The sequence below is a fragment of the Pleuronectes platessa genome, chromosome 15 (assembly GCF_947347685.1).
Source record: "Pleuronectes platessa chromosome 15, fPlePla1.1, whole genome shotgun sequence".
Taxonomy (NCBI): domain Eukaryota; kingdom Metazoa; phylum Chordata; class Actinopteri; order Pleuronectiformes; family Pleuronectidae; genus Pleuronectes; species Pleuronectes platessa.
Genome location: NC_070640.1, coordinates 6,548,469 through 6,576,123, shown reverse-complemented (window position 1 = coordinate 6,576,123; position 27,655 = coordinate 6,548,469). Strand labels below are relative to the sequence as shown.

At 45.8% G+C, this 27,655-nt stretch overlaps 1 protein-coding gene across 1 annotated transcript in view; it reads right to left on the bottom strand.

Annotated features, from left to right (window-relative positions):
• Positions 1-27,655, bottom strand: part of LOC128457381 (neurobeachin) — a 76,427-nt gene that overhangs the window by 12,896 nt on the left and 35,876 nt on the right. The window contains exons 4-31 of the mRNA XM_053442048.1: positions 27,135-27,248; positions 26,456-26,608; positions 23,646-23,814; positions 18,258-18,337; positions 17,903-17,965; positions 17,407-17,504; positions 16,293-16,385; positions 14,903-15,011; positions 14,680-14,761; positions 14,267-14,390; positions 13,953-14,145; positions 12,338-13,009; positions 11,683-12,129; positions 10,835-11,052; positions 10,469-10,622; positions 9,982-10,005; positions 9,523-9,606; positions 8,665-8,845; positions 7,884-8,008; positions 7,697-7,765; positions 7,403-7,571; positions 6,696-7,066; positions 6,083-6,219; positions 5,614-5,768; positions 4,222-4,348; positions 3,160-3,279; positions 2,299-2,432; positions 1,563-1,624 (exon numbers count right to left, since the gene is read on the bottom strand). Coding sequence (XP_053298023.1) covers positions 1,563-1,624; positions 2,299-2,432; positions 3,160-3,279; positions 4,222-4,348; positions 5,614-5,768; positions 6,083-6,219; positions 6,696-7,066; positions 7,403-7,571; positions 7,697-7,765; positions 7,884-8,008; positions 8,665-8,845; positions 9,523-9,606; positions 9,982-10,005; positions 10,469-10,622; positions 10,835-11,052; positions 11,683-12,129; positions 12,338-13,009; positions 13,953-14,145; positions 14,267-14,390; positions 14,680-14,761; positions 14,903-15,011; positions 16,293-16,385; positions 17,407-17,504; positions 17,903-17,965; positions 18,258-18,337; positions 23,646-23,814; positions 26,456-26,608; positions 27,135-27,248 — 4,527 coding nt within the window. The remainder of the gene's footprint in view (positions 1-1,562; positions 1,625-2,298; positions 2,433-3,159; positions 3,280-4,221; positions 4,349-5,613; positions 5,769-6,082; positions 6,220-6,695; positions 7,067-7,402; positions 7,572-7,696; positions 7,766-7,883; positions 8,009-8,664; positions 8,846-9,522; positions 9,607-9,981; positions 10,006-10,468; positions 10,623-10,834; positions 11,053-11,682; positions 12,130-12,337; positions 13,010-13,952; positions 14,146-14,266; positions 14,391-14,679; positions 14,762-14,902; positions 15,012-16,292; positions 16,386-17,406; positions 17,505-17,902; positions 17,966-18,257; positions 18,338-23,645; positions 23,815-26,455; positions 26,609-27,134; positions 27,249-27,655) is intronic.

Below are 27,655 nucleotides of genomic sequence, written 5' to 3'. Positions count from 1 at the left end.
CTGTCTCCTCTGAGCCAAAGCCACTTAAACAGAATTTAATTTTAAGCAGATTTGAATGCCTCTTCTTTGAGTTATCTTAAATATCTAAAATTCAAGCTACACACTAACAAAAAGTCGGATAAATTCACATAATAAAGCCGCCATGCTAATTAATTTGCCCACATTCTCCACAGTGGCCCTGCTTGAACATATCGTTTGGTGAAATCACTGTTCTTTCTCTGCTTAAATTGTCACAGTATCTAATCCTGGTTGAAAGATGTAGGCGTGATGTCAACTTGTACAAAGTGGCAGTAATTACAAAGATAAAAATAGCTTTTATTCAAGAGGAAACATGGCTACTGTTGCCATCTTCACATTTAAAAATGGTAAAGCTGCACGAAACTGCTCGGAATGAGGATGCGCACCAGCTCAGGGGCTTCCTGAGTGTCGATGAGGACGCGCCCATTTGAGAGCCTGTGAGTGTTTGTGAATATGAGAGTGGAGACTTCTGAGCAGGACGATGAGAGTGCTGCTGAAAGCCTAAAACTATCCCAGCTCCATTAGCTCCACTGGCTCTTAAAGGCTGCGAAGGACACATGGGAGCATCTCCTGTTACATCCCCCCACCCAGACGATCAATATCTGGGCTAGGGTTCACTCTCCCGAGCCGGTAATGTCAGACAAGGCTGGAGCCGAGGGGTAACACTATACATGCTGACGAGCAGCCAGCCTGGAGGGTTGGATGGAACGGGACAGGGAGTGGTGAGAGGAAACACAGCAGAGTGGCAGAAGATGAAAGCAGTTGCCACTGAGACAGCGAGTTCAAATGGACCAGAGAGGCAGAGGGGTTGTGTGGCTGGAGATGGAGCAGGAAGATGGGAGAGCAAGGAGAAGCAAAGACCAGGGTGAGGAAGAGCGAGAGGAAAGTGCAGGGCTCCTCTGAAGATAAGAGCTCCTACAGGCGGAGAGGATCTAAAGAGCAGAAAGGGAGTTGGGAGAGGAACTTGGTGACATGAGAGAGGAGACCACTGCTGCACCATCAGGAGAAACCTCTGAACGGGTAAGTGCCTCTTTGCTGTAGCTCCTTTCAGGCTCATACCGGGAAATAGAGACAGTGGCTTTGGATGCAAGTTAAACAAATGAGCCCAGGAACATTCAGTTGAGCTGTGATGCCTTTGTGATTTAACGTGTCTCCTAAAAGTTAAAATCCAGAACAGCAGAGAAGTTTAAGTGCGTGGAGACGACATGGAAACTCGTCTTTTTTTAGGGGCCTCGATATTGAACCTCTGGCGTGATGATGCGTATGAACTGATATTATATTACATCTGCAATGCGCTCATTACAAAGTCGACCCTGCAGCTGAGGACGGATCAATAACTCCACGGCTTCCTGTGTGCATTCAACTTCGCCAATTATTGTGTTTCCACGGAAAAAAACAACACTTTAAGTGAACGAGAAACAGGACAAATTGAAGTTTGTTTTTTTCCAGGCGTTGACAAAATGGAACCTGTGTGTGTGTATGTGAAAGGGGGGGGGGGCAAGATATATAGACAGGCAGGGAAGGGAAAGGGAGGAGTTACCAACCTGAGAACAGAGCAGCATCACAAGCTCCACCACAGACGTGCTTGACTTCATACACACCAGGCCTGCAGCACAAAGACACACAGCACAGTCAGGAGCTTCTCTTTGCTTCTCCCTGACACACTTACACACTCACACACTCTCACACATCCGCACACACACACACACACACACACACACCTCGCCTCGAGACACAAAAATATCATCAAAGGTGACACTGTAGCCTCAGCGGTTTCTGCCACTGTTTGCAGTCATCACAGTCAAGTGTATAAAAAGCATGCCACAGAAAGGACAGGAACAAACAGCAGAGGAAAGGATGAGGGAGGAGAGGAGAGAGGAGGAGGGGGAGGGAGAGAGAGAGAGAGAAGGGAGCAGTAAGGGAGGAGAGGGAGAGGGAGAGAGAGAGCAACATAGAGACGGTGGATCACGAATACAGGACACCAGGAAGCAGGTGGGCAGACATCACATGGAGTCGAGTCTAAAACAGCAGCAGCTTGAACATAATCTGATCTAAACACTTTTATCTGACTAGCTGAACGAGAAAGTTGTGCAAAGTACAGACTTCATACCTGCTGGACGAATGAGTGAAGCAGCCAGCTCAAACACGCACTCGCCCATTCACTCACTCACTCATCACATACACTCGCTCACTGCCATTAACGGTGAGGGACGGTGAATGGGGGGGGGGAGGACTCCACAGAGAGACGCCACGTAGAGAAAAAGGAGCCGTGTACAGCACCTGTACCTTCTATGAGCAGTTCCTGCCCATGGCTACCCAGCAGCGTCCTGGACAGGAAGGGGGCGAAGTCCACAAAGATCTCCCTCAGCAGCGGCGCCACCTTCTCCAGGGCGCGCTCCAGCTTGGTGGTGATGCTGCGGGAAGAGGAAGCGAGAGGAAGATGAGGAGAGAGGGGGTGAAGATCATATAAGCCACATTCAGATGAGGAGGGCAGAGGAGCGTGTGAGGGAATACAGAACTCGAGGGAGATGTTCATGTGCAGCCGGTGAGAGAGGGAGGAGGAAAAACATGCAGGAACGACAGGTGAGAAAAAGAGAAGGGGGGGGGGGATAGAAAACTGAAATGGACACAGAAGAACTTACAGAATGTGTTTAATGTTGGTTGGATATGGAAGCACGAGGCCTGGGTTAGTATCTGTTGATGCTTCTACTGTTTAAAGACTAAGTCGCCGAACTTATCAACTTGGTTCTCTGAGATGAGTGAACCTAGAAGTGCATCACAACTACGGCTTATGTAAACTGCACTGGGAACAAATATGGTATAATATGCGGCATTGTAACGTGATTTGTCTTTATATAAGTGCCTTTGAGTGTGTGTTTTCTATTCAGTTAAGAAATGGAGGTCTGATGTTTGAGTTTATGGGTTAGTGTGAGAAGACGGCCATGACAGAAGTCACAGAGTTGACTTTAAATATATAAAAGAATCAGCTGCAGGACTGAAACAGAAGTTATGCTTTTCTTGCATGGCATTCTGGGAACACCGAGTCGCAGTAGAGGGCGTGCGTAGCAGAGGGTGTGTGGTGGGGGGGGGGCAGAGGTGTGTGGGGTGTGGGTATGGGGGACGGGACGGGTGTCTCCTTGCCTAAAACACTGTCCTGCATCTCGGGGGGCAGTCTGGAAGCCTGCCAGGGAGCTAAAGGACTTGAGCTCAGGGGGCGTCTGCCCGCTGCGCAGCGCACACTGCGCCACCTCACAATAGGCACTGCAACACAAACCACACACACAAAGTACAGACACGCACACTGATTAAGGAACACGTGCACACTCACACGCACACATCGCACATGTCATAACAAACCGTCTAACATGTCTAAGGAGAGAGCACATTGCAAACGTTACAGTACAAACTGCTACAAACCAATCATCTGGTGTTTGTTATTGTTATTCTACTTCCTCGTTATGAACAGTCTCATATTTCAGATCATCATCTTAAATCTTTATCAGTGTCAGACGCCTTCACACAGAATGGAAACATACAAAAAAACAAACAGATTTATGTTCATGAGAAGTGCTCTGGAATCCATTGGTCTTATGGAATTATTGTTTTTTAAAGATGGATTAGGAATCAGTGATGTTATAATATTGTGAGGTTAAAAAAAACACAGTTGCCGTTTCAGGGATGAAAAGCACCAGAGTGTAGACTGAGGAGGATGTGTGAGCAGAGAATGTGAGTTTAAATAAATACTTATTTTTTTTATTATTTCATCTTGTCAGCTTTAAAAAGTGAAGCAGGAATCTGTCAATTATGCTTTATTTGTTGCTGATTCCTGTGACTTTAAATTTGTAGCCATGTTACCCAGCACAACTTGTAAAGTAACAAATTAAGTTGTCTTTCGTTATTATGATTTTGAAATTTTTTGGGTCACTGACACTGTGTTGTGACCTGTTACAGGCATCAACAAGGAAGCAGGTGCACTGCAGTTCCTCTGACCTTAAAAATCTGTTATAAGAATTCTCTTAGAAGGATGACGACCATAATGTGAAATGAAATAGGGACAGGAATAAAATGGAAAAGGCTCAAGCACCCGAGACAAAACAGACAAATCAATGTAAAAACAAAATGAGGAGATAAAAAAGAGCGAGCGTGAGGAAAGTGAATGGTCGAAAGCCAATCCAGAGTTTTTGTGATGCAGCGAGCGCCGACCTCATGTTCTCCATCGTGTCTTCTGGCATGGGAGCCACCGTCTGCACCGCCGGCAGATTCTTACTCGTGGCCCCGTTGACGAACGACGAAGAGGAGGAGGAGGAAGAGGAGGCGGAGTCTGTGGCACCTGAATAGAGGAACAGCAGCGAGAGTGATGAGAAACTTTGAACAATAAAGTGACACCGAAAGATTAGCGAGCTGGATAACGATGAAGGAAACGTATTAATGTCCCGGTCGACTGTGAGCGAATTCAATTTGGATGGATTTCACCGGACATGCAGCCGCTCGTCTCCTCGTAATGTCCCCGATTGTGAAAACAGCTTTGTAATCAATACTCTGAATCCATCCCAGGGAACAAATCCTTTCCTCGTCCACTATGCATGTTTGATACAGAACAACATGTCTGACAAAGCCTTGATTACAAATCCACTCTGTTATAATGGATCTGCTCAGTGTGATGTATTTTGCCCAGGAGGTCAGGTTCTGGGCCCTGTCCCCCTTTTGTTGGATTTTTTTGATTGTTTTCCAGCTTCCACAAAACCTGGTGGAAAGTGGGACACGAGCCACAAAAGGGTTTCATACAAAAGGATGTTTTTTCTTTCCCACTTTCAATAACATTGTCAGGCCCTTTTTGACATTTTCATAGTTTTATATCGGGGAATAATTCAGGGATGATGATGACAAAAGAAACATTTAGAGGACTGATGTCTTCCAGTGTGTTCAGTTTGTTGCAGCTTGATTAATTTTAAGGAGGCTGTTGGGCCTCGGCTGGTATTCGCTCCATTGAGTTTCATTCTATTCTGGTTATTACCTCCACCAGGGAGGTTATGTTTTCTCTGACATTTGCAGGATTACTTAAAAACTACTCATCCGATTATCATGAAATTGTGCGGAAGGGTCTGAAATGACCCAGGGAAGAACACATAGGATTGGGTAAAGTCAGGTAAAGTGTTAGATGTGCTCTCCAGATGCCTATTGGGTTTAAATTTCTTCCTGTAAATAAACATATCTCGGTGAAAATATGTAGTCCACATGTTTATCTGCTGTTAAAAAGTCACTGAATTAATCTTATTGTTCACATCTGATATTTACACTCTGCTGTGTGTGCAACATATTTCATTCGTGCACCTCAAAAGGCTAAGACTCATTTTGATCAGATTAGTTTGTTTCTATTCCCGATTGACGACGGCAGAGAATAGAATGTTTTTGTAACGAAAGACGAAATTCTGCTTCTGCCTTTGAATCACTTGAAGCCTTTCAGCCAAACCCTTTTATCCCCCTGCAGTCGTCTTGTCAGCCGCCTCTCCTCAAATCGCACACTGAATAGATGCAGTGCAAAGTAAAAAAAATCCAATAACTACCTCGATAAGTGCACCGAGCATCATCTCTCACCTGTAGTGTTGATCATGCTCTTCGGTGTTGCTGTCGCGGCAGCAAAGATGTTGGGTGTGGAGCCCGCGGTGGTCGACCCGCCAGTGGTGGGTGTGCCCACGGTGTTGACTGACAGGCTGCCGGGTGGCGGCTTCTTGACTGGAACCACAACACTCCTGTAAGAGACGAGACACATTTCTTATCTGTGAACTATTGGGAGTTTTTGATGAGCGTGCAGGTACGAGAAGCACATTCTGTTAGCTTGTTCATTGTTTCCATCCAAATAGCTTTTTTCAAAAGGCAGGATGTTTTTTTAAATAATCTATTCATCGATTTCTGTGTCCAGTGTTTTCTAGAACTGATGTAAAGCAATTTGTAAGAAAAAGATAGAACAGGCTGGAAAAAAGGGATGAATTGATGGATGTGCCAGGCTGGACCGACTCTGTCTCTGTCTCTGTGTCTTGTAGGTCAAACAGCGGGTGGGACCGACCTGTCGAAGGAGTGGAACTGCATGGGCAGCATGGGGTGTGTCTTCAGGGCGGGGTCGGGGTGGTAGGGCGTCGGCCCCGACTCCTGACCCAAGTCTCCTCCATCGACTGGTCCTGCCACCAAACTCTTCAGGATCTCCTGCGTTACAGACAGAACAAGGAACCTGGTGAGTGCAGGTCACAAGCTGCAGGATGGGATGAGTTGAACGCCCTGTTTTTGACCACTTTATGTAAGCTTTGATATTTATCGTGATCCAAAACAAAAAAGTCTTATTGCCTCTAAGAAAACTGAACTGAAAAGCTTATTTCTAGCAGTGAGCTATGAATGAAAGTGAGTCAGAGAAGGAACATTACACAACCTCACTATGAGGAAGAATCTTGACCCCCATTCAGACCCGACATTACAATTCTTTAGCTTTGTCCTTCAAACCACATTGAAAGGTGCACAAGGTCAAGTGAGATCTCAGCAGTGAGGAGTAAATAAAAATGTGTTTCCTGAACCATCACCTCTATTGGTGATGTCCATAATTAAACTGGCTGCAGAAATAAAATGTGGTCATAAGTTATTTTTCTGAATATTTCAGGATGCAATTAGCTGATAACCCACAGACCCACCTTGACATTGATGCCTTTGTTTGTTTGACTGATGCTGGAGATGGACGAGGGCGGGGCGTTGGGGTGGGAGCCGGGGTTGTGGGGAGAATCCAGAAGGCTCTCCTGTGACCTCCTGACGTCAGACAGGCTGCACAACAGATCCGTGCCTCCTCCTCCTCCTCCTCCTCCCCCCATGTCTCTATCTCGATCCCTGTCTGTCTCTCTCCCGACCAGGCCCAGGCCGAGGCCGAGACCCATCTCCGAGCCGTTCAGGGACCCGGCCACGTGACCCTCCTCTCCGATGCCCGAGTCCGTGTGGGGGAGCCCGGCCCGGGGAGAGTCATCCACGGGGGTGGGGGTCTGCTTGTCGGAGAAGGCTGTGGCTGGGTGCTCTGGATGAAGGGGGAGGGAAAAAAGAATAAAATGTGATTTTATGAGGATGATTACTCAGAAAAATACATCTCAAGAGATTCCATAAAATAGTGTCTGTTTTTAAAATGTCTTCCTCAGCCATTTTCCTCTTGTTTGTGAGCTTTCATGTCACTGACTGGTAACACCATCCTTTTCTTCCTCCTTCTTGCTTTATTCCTCTTTAAGTGTCTCTCGACAGCAGGTTCTGTTGTTCGCCTGAAGCCTGTACTCACCACACCGACGCTCCAATAATGACTCAGCAGTCATCCAAGCATACCCCATTAAGGATATTGCATCAGAAGAGAAATGATAATCACCTGTACTGGTTGGGGAGTTGATCTCGTGGCGGATGCTTCTCCCTGATAGGCTGGTGGATCTGCAAATCTCCCGCTGGGGTTCCAAGATGTCCCGGTACTTAGACACCATGAGGACCGAGATGAAGTAGACGACTGCCAGCGCCAGGAACTGAGCTTGCTTACTGTCGTCCTACAGGAAACAACACAGACAAGTAATTCAGTGGAGGCAAAAAAAAACATTCAGGCATTTCCTCCCTCGTATCTATAACTATAAAATACTGCGTACACAATAAAAATACACACACACACACTTACCACATCTCTGAATACTACAGCTCGGAGACGGTTGATGTCCACATCCTGCAGGAGTCTGTCTGGATCCTGCTGAATATGGAAAAACAGGTGTGTCGTACATATACGTTTGTCTCTGTGTCAGATTTGAAGTGTGTGTGCAGGACGTGTATTTGATTTGTGTGTGTCTGTGTGTGTGTGTGTGTGGTACCTTGCTGGTGTTGGAGGCACTGTGGAGGCTGTCCTGTGACTTGCTGCTGGTTAAGGAGGACTTGCAGCTCCGGTCTCTCTGTCTCTGCCGGCACTCCAGACAGTTCCTCACCGCCACACAGCAAACTGACGGAGAGACGGAGGCCGAGAGGAAACGTGTCAGTGTCGTGTGATCGTTGGGTCTTTTATATCACATGTTCAAAAAGTGTGTATAATAAAGAAACCAGAGAAGCCCCATATATGCAATATAGATCACATATAAATTGAATATAGGGCTGCAACACAACTAATGATTATTTTATTTTCCTTAAAGATTAATAAGCTCTTTATTTCACAAATTATTATATAAAAAAAATCTGGAACCGTCATTGTTCTTTCGAAAAATCATAATATTTACTAAATAAAATACTAAATGATCCTCTCAGAATTTTATGTATATGATAATATAAGCAGAGGCAATAAATCCAGGGATTAAAAGACATAAAAAGAGTGATATGAAGGGTCCAGAGGTTTTTGTATCCCTGTCCACATAAAGATAATAAAGAGTACAATTAATCTACAATTTCAACTTAGTTTATTAAAGATAAATGCCGAGTTTTGTTTTTCCAGTTTGTTTATCTCAGCGACTGATGTTTTTCTTGACTTAAATGATCAATGTAATAAGAATATATTTGGGTTTTCCAAACTTCTTTTTCTAGAAGTAACGGGCCATGTGTGAGCCCATCCACATTAACAGTTTTTAAAATGTCCATCGAGATCAGACCCAGCCAGCGAGCACCCACCCAGGCGGAGACACTGCCTCATCAGCCCCCCCGACGACATGTTCTTCTCTGCCTCGATCTCGCTGAAGTTGAGGGAGCTGGCGAACACCAGCACGTCCACCATGGCCATGAGGCGCGAGAGGAAGGTGACCGCCGTCTCCGAGGACATGCCCTGCGTGGCCTCGATGTTCTCCAGCTCCGTCTGGGTAACAGGGAGCAGAAACGCACACATGCTTTCCAGTCACTCGGGGTCAAACCAGCACATGAGCACAATGACCTCAGTGGTTTCAGGAAGGTGGTGACGTACTGAGGTTTCCTCCCCCCTTTTTAAACATTTAAACGTGACCTTCAGAAGATGTTTGCTGCCGGGTCTCGACCACAACAGTCATGCTGATCAAGTGAAATACATACTTATGATGACGTCTGGCAACATGAGGTGCTCTACACAACACACAGGAAGTACAGCCTGATGACACACAGGTGATGGTAACAGTGGGGTTGTGACAGTTGCAGTGGGGCCTATTAGCAGTAACAGCAGCGGTGTGGAGACAGACAAAGCTAGACTAAGATCCCCTTACGTCCACACCAGCCTAAGTGTTTAATTACAGGATCTTCAGTGTAGCTACTGGAAATAGATCTGAAGGCAGCTCTGGCTTCTGATAGGACTGTGTGGTTTTGCTTTGTCTCTGCTTCAGCGAGCAGGACGTGCACGGCTGAGGAGAGTCGACACAAAGTGCAAGCAGCCGGGGGCTCGTCCCAGAGGTGAGCACACACATTCGTGGGGGGGGGGTTAACAGATACAAGGTGGAAACAGAAGGACTCGGGGTTGGTGTTCTTAGCTCTCCTGGTGATGGTGAGAGTCTCAGGCTCTTTACGCACCTCTCCCCCTGTGCCTCCTCCCCCAGGAACAGGGGCCACCTCCTCTCCCTTTGACCCCCTCTGGGGTCCGGCTCCTCCTGCCTTCTTTAGTGTTGATACAAATGGGACAGGCTTAGCAGATGCAACCCTCAAGGTCTCTTGGAAAACTCTCATGCTTTTGTCTTTTTTCCTCTAAACAAATCTTCTCACTCTTATTTCTCCCACCTCCTGGCTGTTTTTAGTCCACTCTATCCCCCTGGTATAATATTCTTACAATGTCAGGATATTATATCTTTAAGAATCAGACACCCATAATATTTATAACAGTATAAAGGGCAATACAGATTAGCAGCAAAAGGAGCACAACAAGTAAAAACACTATGGATGTCAGACAGGCAAGGGTTAGTGTCAGTCACAATGGTAAATAAACCAGAACAAAGTATTAGTAGAATGTAAAGAGAGGAAGAAACCACAACTTACAGCGTTGGCACTATTCTTAGAACTCTGCACATGCAAACAAACAGAGACAAAAAGGAACGAGAAAGTACGTAGAACACATGTAACACAGAGAAGAAAAGGAAAAAAGAAGGATGATTAAAAGAAACAGATTAATACAGCGTCAAATCAAATATCTTGTTAACTAAAAGGTTTAGAGCAACGACCAAATAAAGGTTAAAAAAACTATGTCACAAGTGTTAGATTGGCAGTTGAATACAGAGAGATACAGATAAATGGAAAACAAATTTAAAGTGTAATTAATTGACCAACTATTCAATTTATTGCCAAACTAAACAGATTTGTGTTTGACATTAAACCTTTAAGAATTAAAAAGTAGTTTTTGATCGACATTAATCGACTAGAATCAGGTTGAAGAGGCTCTTCCGAGTCTGAGTCCTACGAAAGCGGCTGTTGACTGTGACCTGCAGTTCTCCCTCCTACCACAGAGGGGCAGAGTGGAGCCACTTACGGAAGGGGAGGTGGCGGCGGACAGGAGAGGAAGGATGCCTCCACAGGCGATGATGATGTTGTCCACCATCTGAGAAATGAGGTGGATGGTGTTGTGGACGAAGATGATGTTTTCATTGCTGTTCACGAAATCCATCACCGACTTGGTTGAGTGGCTGAAACGGAAAACAAAGAGTTTGATGGATGATCCCAAACCAGTAGAGACGTCGTCATTGGACATAGAGACATCAGAGACTACACTTCCTGATCTCAACGTGCAAGCTGTGCAGATGCACTGGAAACTAAATGCTCAATGGCATCAAAGATCTGATCCCAGCAACATGTCAGAGGGTGTTTTACAGGTTTACTCAACGTTGGATCATCTCACCTCCTCCACACGTGCACGTCGGTCTCCAGGGCGAACAGCAGGTCGGTGAGCAGCCTCTGGTGCATGGGGGACCACTTGAACTCGGGGATACGGAACATGGTCGTGCGTGGGCCGGGGCTGAACTGCCGGCGCTGCTCCTCCGTCATGGGCATTCCCCTGAAGCCCAGGTCCACGCGGAGGTCCCGCTCCAACTGCGCGGCGGTGCGGCCGTGAAGGGCCTGCGATGGGGGGGGAGGGGGGTGGGGGGATAAAGATAAGGTCAACCTGAGGACGTCTTTCAGAAAGATCTCTTACTGCCCCCGACATAAAACTCGGAATTGATTCAGAAATCTAAATCTGTTTTATTAAAGAAGCCCCCGGAGGAGTTTCCGTGACCTCTCATTCTGTTTTCAATGAGCCGTTGGAAGCTGAGCTGGTGTGTGGGCAGTCACTGGGTATCTCTGCCCGGACAAACTGTCCATGGCCGAGCATTTCACTGGAATTAGCGGAAAACACAATCCAATCACACAGGGGCAGCGATAGCCTGGAGTATGGAGGAGGAGGAGGAGGAGGAGGAGGAGAAGGAGGAGGAGGAGGAGGAGGAGGAGGAGGAGGAGGAGGAGGAAGAGGAGGAGGAGGAGGAGGCTCATGACTATTCTAGATGGAGGTGATTCGCTAATTATAACTTACAAACCCTTTTCACAAATTCGGATAAAAACCCTAGAGGAAAATACATAATTTCACTTAAATCTGTCCAGTATGTCATGATGTCATTACACCTGACATGAAAACAAACTCTTGTGCAGCCCATAATTAATCTAATCACAGTGATCCAGCAGTTCACTTCAGAATCAGAAACCCGAACACACCTGAGTAGTCGCGGTAGTTTGGATCTTCTTTGTGTCTTTGTCCTTCCCGTCGTCCGACCTCTCTGTGTCAGAGGTGGTGCTGGCCGTGTCTCCGCCCGTCTTCAGCCCCGCAGCCTCTCCCTCTGCCCCGGCCGTGCCCTCTCCCTCTGGGAAATCTGGTCTGGAGGCCGCCTGGATCTGGATCTGGCTCTCGGCCTCAGCGATGGAGCTGATGTCAGCGATAGGGCTCTGGATCTTGAAGAGCCCGTCCTCCGGTAGCTCCCCGGCTGTGTGGCTCTGTGTCTGTAGATCAGAGCCGCAGCTGGTCATGTGGGCGAGCAGACTGAGGTCGTCACTGGCGCTGGTGGTGGAGAGGGACGGTACTGGGCCGGATGAAGTGGGCTGGTCTGGACTGGGCAGCACGAGGGGGTCTGTGGCCGCCAGAGCTGGAAGCAGCTTCTCATCAACCTGGAGGTGATGAATGGGGAAATAAAAGTGAGCAGAACTTTTTCACATTGTGCAAAGTTTGCAGCAAAATCTTGTTTCAGAGAAAGATAGAAAGTCGAGATAGACGTTGACTGATGGGTTTATTAAATTCTTGCTCCGCGGGGGGACGGTGGCTTCACAGATAAGATTTTAATTCATCAGCAGCAATAATCTTCATAACAAATCCTACCTTGCTGAAGAGAAACCCGTTGTTGCTCGGGACGCTGTCCTTCTCATCAGCCAAAGTGATGAGCGGCCCCATGTTCCCATCATCCTCCAGGCTGACCCCCGAGAGCCCCAGGCTGGGCCCCAGTCCAACCCCTGAGGCCGGCGTGTCATCTTTAGGCGCCAGACTCCCGTTCATGTTCTGGACGACAGCGCAGTAAGCACTGTCCAGGAGAGAGTCCACCTCCACCAGAGGCCCGTTCTCCATTCCCCCCCCACCTACTACAACCACACCTCCACTAAGGCCTTCAGGAGACAGGTCGAGGTCATCCAGCTTCACCTCTGTGGCCTCTACTTTCTCGGCTTTAATGTCCACCAGCAGGTCGTGGACCTCCACCCTGACGCCCGGCCCGGCGCCCTGCTCCCCGGGCGTCAGGGCCTCTCCGTTGGGTCGCTTCACGGCGCCTTCAGCCAGGAGGTTGGCCCCCTCGCTGTATTCAGCCTCGCTCTCCGGCGTCTGTGTCTGGGAGTTGTCGTCGATCTCCAGGTTCCCGTTGACCACAGGGGCGGGCACAGCAGAGAGCCCAGAGATGGTGGACACACATCCTTTCTTCCCTTTCTTCATGTTCTCCTCCTCCTGACGCTGGTACTCCTCGTACATCTTAGCTAAGTATTCCTTGTGGGCCTCGTAGGTCACCTGCGACAGAGGATGGGTATAAATGTAATGTCATCGGAACACAAGCCCTGACGATAGCTAAACTCAATATCTGTAATGTCCACGTTAATAAAGCTCATTGATCATAAGCAGGGATCAAACTGGGACAGACTGCTGTGACCACAGTGTTAGACCAGTATCTATCACGTCCCCTCACTGCTGTGCTGCCATGAGAAGGAAGTGCATGAACAGGCAAAAAGGTGCAATCACTTATTGAACATTATGTCCATGATGAATCGTTCAGGGTCTTTCAGGGCAGTGAACCAAGAAATCATAATTAAAAAGAATCAATATGTACAAATCAATAGGTTTTTGTTTATGACAGTTTCAGTTTCTGTATCAATAAAGAAAAATCATTACCAACAGTTCTGTGTTAATTTTTGGGTGCAACAGATTTCAAGCTGAGTGGATAGGCTGTGACTGTCATTTGAGGCGGCTGTGGCTCAGGAGCGGGTTGTCCACTAACCAGACATCGGAGGTTTGATCCCAGTCTCCCCTACTCCATGTTAGTTTAAGTGCCCCTAACATCTGTGCAGGCAGTGTGTGTGTGTGTGTGTGTGTGTGTGAGTGATGTATGACAAAGTAAGTGCTGCACATAGCTGCACTGTGTGAATGTGTGCGAATGTGCAAATAACATAAATGTTCTGTGAAGTGCTTGAGTGGTCATCTAAACTAGAAAGGCTTCTACATAAACACAGTCCATTACCACTGTAAAGCAAATATTCCTCAAGGATCTCCACAATGCAGCTTGACTTGACAAATCAATATCTACTTCTGTCAATATCTTTTAACGCTCATCCCATGGGATAAAAGAGCAGCATGACATAGTGCCTGCAAAGAAAATCTGATCTTTACTGTGCATGAAAATTCTATCAGGAAGTCTCCGTACGAGAAATATGCCGCCTGAAAAATGTATGCCTCTTACCTTGGAGTGTGCGATGGACAGGGTATCGACCCACACCCTCCAGCCGCCCCATTCGTATTTGATGGCGTGGTAGAGCAGGATCCTGAATATGTTGTACACCATCTCGGTGATTTTCTGCTCCTCGGGGCTCTTGGGGTTGATGTATCCGAGGGAGAACATCCAGTCCTGCCACACGGAGCACTGCAGCAGGCAGCTGGCACACAACACAAAGACTCAACGTGAGCGGGGGGGCTCAACATGAAAGAGCAACAATCATTGTGAGGAGCGAATGGGCTCGCAGGTGAATTGACGTGCGGCCGCTCGTGCGCCCTCACCGGCGGTTTTCGCGGCTGTTGCTGAAGAGCTTGATCATGTCGGAGAGAAAGAGTCTCCTGACTTCCATCAGCTCGGCACTGGGAGAGGAGCTCTTCAGGAGGGTCGCCACTACTTTCAGAATCACTGGGTGGGAGGTGAAAAGTCGGGTGAGGTGAAGAGGAAAGAGGGAGAAAGGAGAACGAGTGAGTGAGTAGGAGAAGCACAAATATATAAACAGGTTTTGAATAGGAGAGAAAAACTGAGGGTAAGGAAAGTGTGAGGCAGATCAATAGGCAACAGGCGGCATCGGCTTTGGCTTCTGAAAACAGGCTTTGTTGTTTATTCAGTTGCATTAAAAAAACACTGTGTTGTTGGCAGACTCAAGAACACACAGTGAGAGAGAGACGCAGGCTACAGCGCTCTTCATACTTACTGGGGTTCTGGATCTTGACAGTGGAATCGGGCTCGGGGTGGGGTTTGTGGACCACCTGAGTGCAGACCTGCTCGGTCAGAATCTGCACACAAGACACAAGACACAAGATCCACAGACGTCAATGACATGCAGAGACAATCCCTGGAAACGGTCGCACACTTCCTGTGCACGGCTAGAAGTGATGCACAGTGTGTGAAAGAGCCGCTGCTAAACAAGCACCCACCTCGTACAGCGTGTTGTAGGTGGTGATGGAGACGGTGTTAGTGTGCATCATCAGCCTCTCACCCAGCAGCGTGAACAGACTGTGCGTGTGCATGATCTCTACCTTCCTCCTGCAGGGAATCACAAACACACACACAGAGACACACACACACACACACACACACACACACACACAGATACACACACACACACACACACACACACACACACACACACAGAGGGTTTATTATTCATTACAGAACTTGCGACGGTTGAAGCCGACACTGATCGCCACTGGCCCAGTGACATGTGGCCCAGTCAGTTATGATGGGAGGATGAGAACAACACCGAGACAAGAATAGAAGGACAACACCGCAGGAGTAACCGAGGCAACGCTCGCACGGCTGTGAATAAGTAATTTGCGACTGTTAAACAGACCAGAGGCTTTTAATTTGAAAGGTTCAGACACCAGAGCTGACATAAGTGTTATTTATGAACCCTGCGTACATTTCATCCGTGTTTGTGTGCGTCTCAAAAAGTAAAGAAGCGGAGAAGTACCACCACAAATATATGATGTTTACTAAATAGGGCAAATAATACTTTTTTTCAGTTTAACAAAATTGCAATTGACAGAACGTGTGAATAAAATTTCCTAGAGGGGCTAAACGCATACCTGGCATATACTGTTAATAAGAAAATCACAAAATAAATATGTTCTATTTGTCAGGATGAGCCATTAAGTGTTTTTTTATAAATTGATCTCTAAGATTTTATTACACAGCATCTCAAAACATTTCCAAGGACAACTTCAAAGTCGTTTATTTGTTTATTAGATTTGACATTATGTCTCAAACCACAGTGAAGAAACCCACACAAATCTAAAAATGGTTTTAGTTTTTATCCCATTTTTTAAAAATGTATTATTTATTAGATTCTCTTCAAAACTCTTCAAATATGTGTTGTGATTTATTTTAATACAAAAACACAGCAATGTCTATGGCTGTTCTGCATGATTCCATGATGACATGTTAAGCTAAAGGAGGACTTCAGCTTCAAAGGGAGGTGAAGTGGGCGGGGGGGGTCTGAAGGTGCAGGGCTCAGGTGCAGCGTGGCCCCTGTTGTGCAGTCAGGGGCGTGTTATGTCACATGGGACGATTAAATCCCCCAGCATTCATTGCTGCTCATCAAGCCCCCCCCCCTACCAGTGCACACTGTCAGAATTATTATTCCGCCTGGATGTGATGATGGGGACATTATCTTCAAGTACACACACACACAAACACACAAACAACCAGTGCTTCTCAGTTCACCGGAGACTGCACTGCTGTGGTTCTTCTGTTTTTAGCGATGACATCATAAAGAATTTAGCTTCTTAAAGAAAACCCTCCGCAGTGAGAGAAACAGTTTCTTACTTGTGACCGAGGTGCTTGAGGAAGTAGCCCAGGACTTTGAGGGCTTGGACCCGGATGCTCTCGCTCTTGGAGGCCAGGAGTTTGCAGATCACCCTGCGACATGTCAACACACAGCCACAAGCGTCTCACATCACCGAATGAGTTACACAACGTTAGATGAAGGCGACGAGCACAACAAAAAAATGTGTAAATCAAAATAAAGATCAAGGCGTTGTGCTGCGTGTGGTAAACACCTGCTGCCTGATACTCAGTCAACCTCAAAGTTAACATGGAGACCGACTCTTCAAACGCAGGAAGATTCAAAGTGAAAAGAAAATGTGGCGACGCATAACGGAGGAGTTACCATGGCAACCTTAAAGAGTTCCATGAGTAGGCCACATGGTTGATGTTTGTTTACTTTACTGTTTGTGACATCAGAACTGGAACTGAACAGATCAACAGTGGGTTAACTCAACAGTAACGCATCTGTGGTTTTAGCTGCAAAAAAAGCATTATGGATTAAAACTAATTTAAAATCATACTTTGTTCTTCAGACTACAATCATTCAAAAAGAGCAAAGAGATTTTTTTTTTTTTTTTTTTTTTTTACATCTGAGATACATTCATTCAAATTTCCTTATTCATTACTTGGTTTTAAAACCATTTTTATTGAATCTGTGAATTACTTCAGTAATATGAGTTTTCATCAGTAATGTGAAATGTGCACCCACATATGTGTACATATAGACATATATACATATATATATACATATGTCTATATATACATGTGTGTGGATTTTTCAATTGTTCAATGTATGGCCTTATTATTAGTAATAAAGTGACTGTTGCTAAATATATTGTGTATGAATACATTCCACTGATTTTCTGAATATTATATTGGATTTGTTTGTTCCTAACTCATAATTTAAATACATACAAAGCTAAAAACTTATGGTTAAAATCATAAAAAGAAAAAGATCTTGTTTCACCTCAGTAGAATCTAATGTTACATCAGATATTTTTGATCAGATATTTTTCACATCAGTGTGTGTGTGTGTGTGTGTGTCTGCGTGGGTGTGTGTCTGTGTGTGTGTGTCTGTGTGTGTGTGTACCCCACATGTGGGCAGCGCACTCACCTTATTCCATTTCTCTGATCGAATGCAGGGATCATGGACGCCGGGTGCTCAGACATCAGAGCCACCAGCAGCTGGAGCACGTCGTGGATGTTCTCATCCTGCAGAGACAAAGAAAGCAAAGTGGCGCAGGTGAACAAAGGAGGAAGAGGAGGAAACCCCACGGGACGGATGAATAGAGGGTTAATAGGACGAAGAGAGAGGTGTATTGGTGGACATGGAGGAGGGGGGGGGGGGGACTGCGGAGGAGCTGGTGGCATAATACAACAAGAATAGACATAATTGTTACAGAGGAGCACATTCTGTTCAGTCCATTGTTGCACCATTTTTCATGCTGTCACTGCGCCGGGGCTGACTCACACTCTCACTCGTTTAAGTGGACCATAACTCCAGCCCACAATTTATAATGCCCATTTTGCCACCAGCTCCACTCAAGAGCTCGCACCGTCTCTCCTCCGTCTCCCACTGTCTCCCACTGTCTCCCACTGTCTCTGTTTACCTCATGCATGGTCAGTAGGTAGTTGAGAATGCTCTGCAGCTCGTCCTCCTTCACGCCCCGGTCCTGTGGAAAGAAAACCCATCTTTAAGTTGTTCTGTTACATCCTGTTGACCTCAGGTTACTTCATTTATTCTGTCTGATGATGCATTTTAACCGTGAATCAGCAACAACCTCTCACATGCAGGAACAAGCTAAACAGTGCTCTATTCAGGCTGCTGGTCTATAATGTGATTCTCCACACACACAAACACACAGATTTAAGACGGAGCTGTTGGTCCCTCGGCAGCGAGAGAAACAAAACGATTTCATGCAGCTTCATCGATGCGGTGGAGATAATCGGTTCCTCTGGCCTTACCTTCAGTATCAGCTGTTTGAGGAAGAGGAGCATGAAGGCCCTGAGCGAGATGATCTCCTTCTGGGACGGCCGCGGTCCATCTGCACACAAAACACAAACAAAAGAATAATTTCCTGTTAAAAGTCACATTTTTTATCTGAGATACAGATCGGCTAAATAAGCCTGTAGTCCCGGCTGAGTGAGTTTCACTGTTTACTGATATGAGCTTTTATTAGTCTTCCTGGAGAGCGGAGACAAACTTGTTAACTCACACAAACTCACAGACAGAACTGTAATTAAACCACTGTCATTACCTCCAGAGGCAATCTGGATATTTTAACTTGAACTAATTTAACTGATAACAGCAAAGATGTGACTGATTGTCCCAATGATTCAAACCAAACAAGCATCCCATCCCACGGATTCCTGATTAAAGCCCTGGTACTCGATCAGGTCGGTGGCAGGCTACAGAGAAATGAAATAATCAAGTTTGCCTCTTTCTAGGACTGACATCTTTGTCGCGTTCCTTCCTAAATGCCACCGGCGTCCTCTACCTTTAAACACCATTTAAAAGCTACAAAGCTCCGTCTCGTTCACGAATATTTGACTTTCTGTTTTACCTCCATTGTCTTTGTTCATTCTGACATTTGGCTGTGAAACACACCGCTCCTTCCACTTCTGCAAAACCACGACCCAGCGGCACTTTTAAACTGTTCTGAAAAAAGACCCTCAAACAATGGCATTTCATTTTCCAGTGATGTAATTAGGTTTTCATTTAATTTTTGAGGCGTTTATTGTGCCAGACGCACTCCGAGCTCATGCTGATGGATGAATCGGCTCAAAATGGCTGCCAAACAACTCGCTAATGGAACGCGGAGCCAAACAGCCTCACAGATGAATCGATTCAGATCAAAACAAGAAGAGACCGGCCCCTTTTATTTCCTCCTCTTTAATGGTCCCAGTGTCCACAGGCCGTTAAAGTCGACTTTGTCCCCACTCGTTCTCCACCTTCCTACAGATGTCATTAACAAACAAACACTCTGCTACACAATGACCCTCGTAAGCGCACACTGCTCTCATCAGCATTCCAAGCACCCGGCAGAGGGTTTGTCAAGTTTACAAGGCAACAATAAACATTTATGACGATCGGCTTGTGTGCATTTGCCACCGTGCACTTTGCCGTGTCAGGGACGTCTGGAAAAAAAAACAGCCTGATTTGAATTCGAGCCACAGAGGGAGAAGCCCTGCAACTGCAAACCGGGGAGCTGAATAAAAAACGCACCTTGTCCTTGCAGAACACTTTAACTGATATCTGACCCGAAGCTGCAGAAGCCAGCTGATGTAAGCTCGGCAGACGGATGGAGAGCAAGATTTGAGGCTTTCTCTCTTTGTCGTGCTCCGCCGGGCCCTGAATCACGAGCGAGTGTGTGTACGTGTTCCACCGGCGCTGTCCTCTAGGATCCATCATCGTTATCTGTCGAGCTGGTACATAGAGGTGGAATGGAGACACTCGTGGTTCAACCATCCATCATGGTTCACGCAGCAGCTCCGAGTCAAGTGAACATGTGCAGGTGTAATTTCGTTTTTTTTTTAAGGGGTCTTTTGTTAACAGAGTATTTGAATAAAGCTTCTAATCATCTAAACCTCCTCTCTGGGGTGAATCTAATTATCATCCTCTTCGCCTTCAAATTAATTCTCCTCTTCTTGCGCTCTGTAAATGCCAACCTGACTCAACCACTTTATCCAGTCATTGTGAAATTGAATGCTCTTGCATGTGCTCGGGAGTCAATGCATGTATGAAAGAGTGAGTGTGTTTTGACTGGATCTAAAACTCTATTTGAATAATTGTGAATTATTATGAATTATGCTTAAGCTCACTTGAGGACCTTTACACTCAATTCCAAAAGTAGGCAAAATCCATTATGTTACAATACAAGGGATAAAAAAAACAAATGAAAAACTAAATAAAAGGTATCACTGAGGTTAGAAGAATAAAACGCTTTAGCTGAAGAAATAAATTAAACTCAGGCAAATAAACATTTTCTTCTTAATCAATGTTTCTGTTTTATTATAATTTGGCAGAGTTCAAAAGCAACGCAGCTTTATACCGGAGCAAAAAGGGCCCGAGGTGTTTTCATTATGTACAGCACGGACTTCTGTTCAACCAACAACTTCAAATGGAGTTAATTGCAAAAATAAAAAAGTATGAGGACAACGTGAAGAGGAATTACGTGTCTCTAAGCAGATTAAATTCAGTTGCTGGATAAAAAATACACTAAGAAATGGTGTTTGTCAGCGACAGGGATTCAACCTCATGACCTCAAGCTGAGACACACTCCACTATCATTATCCACAAAGCCAAGTGTGCGTGTTTACATATCTGTCTATTGCCATGCAAATCCAAGCCTATGAGACTCTTACTGTATTGTTGATACGCACACTTCCAAAACCACAACTGCTGCGTCCTTCGCCTTTGAGCCACCATTAAATAGCATCTGAGGCTAATTGCTACCGTCATCAAAAGACTCCAAATCCCGGCAGTCGAGCTGCAGTCGAGCCGTGATATCACCAACCGGCGCTGGAAGCCAGACAGACACTTGATTAGAAATTCTAAAAACTCCCTTGGATGTGCCAATCAAATCGTCTGATGCCGTGGCAACGTGGGATGCGCACGAGGCAGTGTGCGCAGGGTCCCGGGCGGAGAGAGAGAGGTGGATTAGAGTGAGAGACCTCTCTGATGTGCGGGGGTGACAGTGTGTGCTGCGGTAACGCAAATCCGCTGCTCTATCACAAAGGCAGCGGACACATCAATTCTGAGTTGACACCGTGTTGTGTTTGGAATAGGATTTGTCATATAACTTCCCCCCCCCCCCCCCCCCGACTAAAAACACTTCATGTATCAGGAAGCATGGGCTCGCATTTCAGTTCAACATTTAAAAGTAGTCTGATATCAAGGCTTTGTCATTCTGCTACTGGAACACACACTATTTCAATCATTTGTTATTTACAAGCGTGAAATACAAATACACAACTTCCAAAGCAGGAGCTGCTTTGTCCTTCTGATGAGCACCCAGTAACTAAAGTTGTTGTTAGATGCATGTGTGTGTGTGTGTGTGTGTGTGTGTGTGTGCGTGTGTGTGTGTGTGTGTGTTGAATGAACTGTACTTTATGCTGTTTAACAGAGCTGTAATTATCTCACATCACATCACCTGAGGGGTTTCTGCAGATTTTTTAAAACCCATTCAGAGTCCTTACAAGTCTTATTGATTATTGACCCCCAGGTCTTCATTAGGCCGTTCTCAGCTTTAAACTAAAGCTGGAATTGATTTGGCGATTTAAATAAAATGTCTTGAAAAGCGAATTCTTTTTTACGAAATGCTCATCAGGGTTTAATTTGAGCCGGATCCTTTCGGAATGAGAAGTGGAACCTCTCTGTTTCTGACTGCTTGTGTTCCATCCATGATCACGGGGCTCATGATCTCGCTTGATTCATGTAACTATGTTGTACAATTAAAAATGAATAAAAATAAAATCCATTGTAATCATCAGAACTTTCCTGAAAGTGGTGAAAAGCCTTGTGGTTCCTCCAATTTAAAAAAACATCCATTGATCATTTTGAGCTTGAAATGTAAGTCACCTTCTCTGTGACTTACATTTCAAGCTATAATGGAAACACAAAAATGACTGCATCTCACGATTTGCTGCTTCAATATGTAAATTGTGTCCGATTCTGAAGAACGAATACATCAGATCACAGCTGAGTTCTGAACACACTGTACTAACAGCAATCAGGGGGAAATCTTTAACAAGTGCAGGAATGTGATGATTGATTCAGAAATTATACCGTAATTAGTATAAAAAATAGCACCGATATTTGGCTTGAGTGGAGTTAAGATCCTTGTGTGCCTGACCTCCTCAATACGTAATGAGAAGGAAGCCAAGAGGGTCCATATTAAAAAGCTGCACCGCTCACATGCTCTGTGTATTAATCAATAGAAGCCTTTCTGCAGTAATGTCTGTTTTAGGAAGGTCAGTTGCATCTGTGAATTGCACTAATGGAGAGACAGCAGCTCCCAGCTCTGGAGAGCTGCTGACTTGATGAAATCCTAAATCAAGCTGAGTCACTTCAAGTTTATTTGTATTTGTTGTGATATCTCAACCCAACGTTTCTTCTTCTGGCTTCTGCAGCGCTTTTCATAGAGTAACATAGATTTCTAAAAAGCCCATCGTCATTCCAAACACATGTGTAAACTATAAATATCAAACCACTTCTTCTTTGAGGGGAGCTTGAGCCGATCCCAGTGGACATTGGGTTAGAGGCGTAGATAAACAACCCCAGTCCACACATCTTTGGACTGGGGGAGGAAGCCGAAGATTTGAACCAACAACCTTCGTCCACTCTAGCATTGTGCCGGATTTCGACCTTCAGGCCAAAGACATCCATCATCCAACTATCCATTATCTATATTGTTTATCCTTTGAAGGTCGTGGGGGGGTTGGGATGGGGCTGGAGCCAATCCCAGCTGACATTGGGCAAGAGCCGGCGTACACTCCCCCCCCCCACCCCTCCAGTGTATCACAGCACGGACACATAGAGACAAACAACCACACACACTCACATTCACAATTCAATTAAGCGTCCAGCAGAAAACCCACGCACACACAGGGACAATGTGCAACTCCACACAGGAAGACCTTGGGATTCAAACCAGGAACCTCCTCGCTGTAGCAAACCGCAGCATCACTGAGCCTCCGAGGTTCAAAGACAGACCAAAGAATGGCAAAGGCAAAATGTAATAACCATCAAAATATGAGAATAATCGCTTTAGAAGAATATTTCCTGGAATGCACTCAAAAGGGTCACATTCAGTTCACATTTAAAAGTGGAAGAAATACTTTTAGATCGAGAGAGAGCGAGAGAGAGAGCGAGAGAGAGAGAGAGAGAGAGAGAGAGAAGTTGAAACCCTGCTCGCTCTCACCCCTGCACACCTGACCAGCCCCTGCAAGCTTGTCAGGTGCTCAGATTTTCTGTCAGCGGTTTTTAGAGGCTGACATCACCACTCCACGTTCAGATAAATGCAGCGTTAAAAATACTTTTTTAGGACTTGTGAAGTGGAGACGGGAGCTGCTTGTGCTTTCTTCTTTTGTGAGTGTTTGAGAGGCTGCTGTGAAAAAAAAAAACGCTGAGTCACAAAGAGGTTTAAAGAGGAACGAGACTCTAAAGACGGCTCAGGGGGGGGATGAAGAGATGAAGAGAAGAAAGTGGGTGAATTTAAGTAAACGGAAAATAAAAGCAGCCGTGTGTAGATGCTCTGTGTGACATGTGCATATATAGTGGTGCTCATTAGGCGAGTAGAAGGGTCTCTGTTTTCCTTTCTCCTTCTTCATGATGTGAAGCCGGTGACGTACCGAGACCTTTGGGGCTGATTCCACTGCACTCCAGCGGGTTGATGGCCCAGTAGTAGTACTTCAGAGTGTGCATCAGCTGCAGGACGGTGCCCACGCGGCGGATGGTGGTGTAGATGGTGGCGGTGCCGATGAACTCCGACGACAGGTAGGTGTAGAGGGACAGCTGGACCTGTGTGCAACACAAACCATTCAGTTCATCCACACAGGCACACACAAGAAGACACTTGCAAAAGTCCACAACTCGCCAGACGCTCGCTGGGGGAGAGACAAATACTCTTTGTGTGTTCGTGGTGTTCAAACAGAAGCCGGTTTTATTGTGAAAAGGACAGCCCACTAAGGAATGAAAAAGAAAGTTCCCTCCAGTAAAAGCACCATTTGTTTTTCCTTGTGTTATTTTTGATGTGTCTGAGCCCGAAGCCGTCGAGCATGTGAGGAGCTCCTCGGAAGGCGGCGCTGACATTTAAGGAGGTCGCTCTCTCCGACTGCTCATTTGCCTCCTCCCCTCCTTCCCTGCCGCCCTCTGTCCCCCGTCCTCCCACTCTAACCAGTCCTCTCCTAGTTCCAGTCTGCGGCACAAATCTCCAAGCTCATTACAGGGACTGCGACGCTAAGGGCCGGCCATTACGAGGTGGCTCGGTATTAAGCGGACAGAATTAGCCTGACCACACCGCGTCGCAGCTCATCTGGAAGGGAGAGAACACTCTGCCGGCTTTCATCACGTTACATTTCACGCACTGAGCATGTTTGTTTATCTGCAAGTAAAAAAAAGAAACAACCCCCCCCTGAAAATCCCAGATCCCAGCACAGCAGTTTGGAATGCACCGCTGCACCGGTGCTGTGGCTTATTACCAAACTAAGCGTGGCAAAGACAAAGCTGCTCCTTTTATTTTCCGTGCCCGCGGGAGAGGACGTGGGAGAGATGAGATTCAGATACTGTTTCTTCAGGTGATTTCATTAAGTCCTGAATATGACCCAGGTTGTTCCTGCCCATAATGAAGATGATGATAACACCTGGGAAGTGGAACAATAATAAACAGCAGAGCGAGAGAACAGAAAGAACGAGAGAAGGATTTTTTTGTGCGATGCTGCTCGGTACATTTACTCTGTTTTGTCGTGTTCTCATTATTACACTGTTGTAATTGCCTCGTTTGTTCGAGCAACCCAATGCAGGTAAGAGACTCAGACTAATGATTGTAGAGCGCTTTGCTCTATAATATTGACTCAGACAAATCTTTCTGCCACTTCCGGATGTCGGTGAGGTAAACATAGAATAAGATGGCGACACTCGAGGAGATACACATTGGGTTAATGTTAAGATAAAGACAGAGATAAATGGTGTGTCAGAGCCTTAAAAGACACATCTTACAAATGTGGTTCTAACTCGGGGCCCGGTCATAGAGCTCGTCTTCAAAACTCTCGACCTGATGATGAGGACGTGCACAACCGGGTAGTGAACAGTAAGTATACTCCGACCCTGAAAGGTGGAGCACATGCACCAGTTTGGTCAGTTTCACAGCGACTGACTCTCACACCTTTTCCTTTTCTGTCCTGAGCTGCAGCAGCTGTTCACTCGCATCTCTTTCCAACTCGACTCCAGCGCGCCCTGAAGATCGGCAGCACCGCGCCCGAGAGCCAAATGGCGTCTCGAGGTCAGAGGTGGAAGGAAGGCAGGGGAAGTCAGAGAGTTTTGGGGAAATAAAGGAAGCAGAAGCTGATTTGTCCTGTGGGAGTGCCAGGAATACTCACTCATCTAGTTCAGAGTGAGAGGGAGAAGAAGAACCACCCGTCTCATCTCGTCTCATCTCGTCCCCCGGTCGCTTCCAATGTCACTTTTCTCTTTGTTCGCTTCGCTCGTTGTGTTTTGTTCTTTCCACGCATGACGTGCCAGCTCCTGCTTCTGCAACCTCCTTTATTGTGTTATTGTAAAGGGCAATGGGCACTAAGATGTCAGTCGCTCTTCCCTCTTTGATTTAAAGGGGCCATATTATGCCCATTTTACCACAGTTGATATGGTTCCTTGGGGTCTTAATGAAATGTTTGTAACATATTTTAGTCAAAATACCACTAGGATCATTTAAAACAGCAGCTTTTTACCCTGTCTAAAACAGCCCTCCTCAGATTGACCTGTTATGAGTGCCCCGCCCCCTTCAGCCCTGGTGAGCCTGGCTGCGAGAGCCCCAGCTCCCCAGCGTAGCCCCGCAGTGGGAGCAGTGGGAGCAGTGGGAGCTTGAGCTGGCGCAGCAGCAGCATCCTTCCACACTGTTGAGTCAACGTTTAGAGGTGTCCCGGGGGTCCCTTGTTTATGCGGCCGCTTAAATGTCTGACGGGTAGCAGCAGCGAGCTAATGCTAGCGAGACTCCCTACATGGGCATGGTGTGACTATGACGTTTATTTTGGTCGTAATCCCATTCGACGCACTCTAGCATATCGTTTCTGACATAGAGGAACCACAACAAATCGCGAGAGTTGTTTTTTTCCAGAGTTTTTGGGACGGTAGACATGCCAGATACCCAAGTTAACGTGTAGAAGCACTACAAAAGTGGAATTTTCATTATATGTCCCCTTTAAAGTCGCTTGCTCGTCTCGATTTTACTGATTAAAACATTCTCGTTTGCTTTTTTTCCTAATTTATTCTCTAATACAGAACCTCATCCCCCCTTCTTTTTTTTCACAGCAGCAAGGTCATGAAAACACACACACAGGCACTGCTGATACACACACACACACACACACACACACACACACACACACACACACACACACACACACACACACACACACACACACACACACACATATAATAAACAGACCTTGGCAGGGGTGTGTATCCAGATGGCCGCGTTGAACAGGACATGGTCACAGAGCTGTTTGAGGAGTGGCGCTCCGTGAGGTAAACCATCCAGATACTTGGCGAAGGACAGGAACTGTTCCAGTACGGCTCTGGTGATGTGGACCCGGGACGACTGGACAAAGGACAGACAGGACGAGATGTGACGATCACATTCAGGGAGATCAACACACATCAGGTTTAATTAAATCGTTATTCGTTATAATTTAATTAAGTCGGGGCGATGCTGACAAGCTACAGTGAAGCCAGTGTTACATTCAATCAACCTGCCGCTGCTGCACAACCTTAGGAGCCTTATGTGCAAAATTGCCAAAGGTGTCAAGTAATTAATTTACACCAGCAACCAACATGTGCAGGATGTGATAAATATTAATGGGATCACTGTCTTTTTCTTCTCACATCTTTTATTTTTTTATATATATAGATGGCTGATACTTAAAAAATAACATCATTTTCAATTGTGCAGGAAACGCATATACAACGATTGTGTGATAAGTATAAGAGCAATTAATATGTGAAGCAGTACCCAATATAGAAAAAAGAGTATAGTTCAATAAGAATAGTAAAACTTACTTTATTCTGCAAATGAACAGCAAATAAACTTAACATGTAAACAAACTCCTCATTGGCTTCTCACTGACCTTCTCAAGCAGGTATCCAATCACCAGGAAGCCCTTCCCTCCCAGCATCTGCTCCTGCATGGCCACCGAGCTCTTCAACAGCTCCACCAGGAACGCCAGCAGAGTGGCACTGCAACACACACACACACACACACAGGACACACACAGGACACACACACAGGACACACACACATTTCAGTAATGCAGCCTGGATTACTCTGATGGATTTCTATGTTTTCTTTATTTTTCATTAAGTTAATTAAGTCAAAGTCATTAAGTCAAAGCCAAATCTTATAATTGGACTTGTTGGTTAATATCAGTACAAAAATTGCTGCCATAAACACCCGGCTTGTCCTTGTCCATCATATAAAAGTGTCCATGCACACCAGCTTCTCATTTACTAATGTTGCTTATTGTCATTTCCTTTACATTATTAGATTCTCTGTCTGTTTTAGGATCAGCTGCAGGATATGTTTCCCAATAAACAAACAATCTTGCCTATTTGGATGTTTATTGTTCTAATGTAAAAATAATTTACAGTG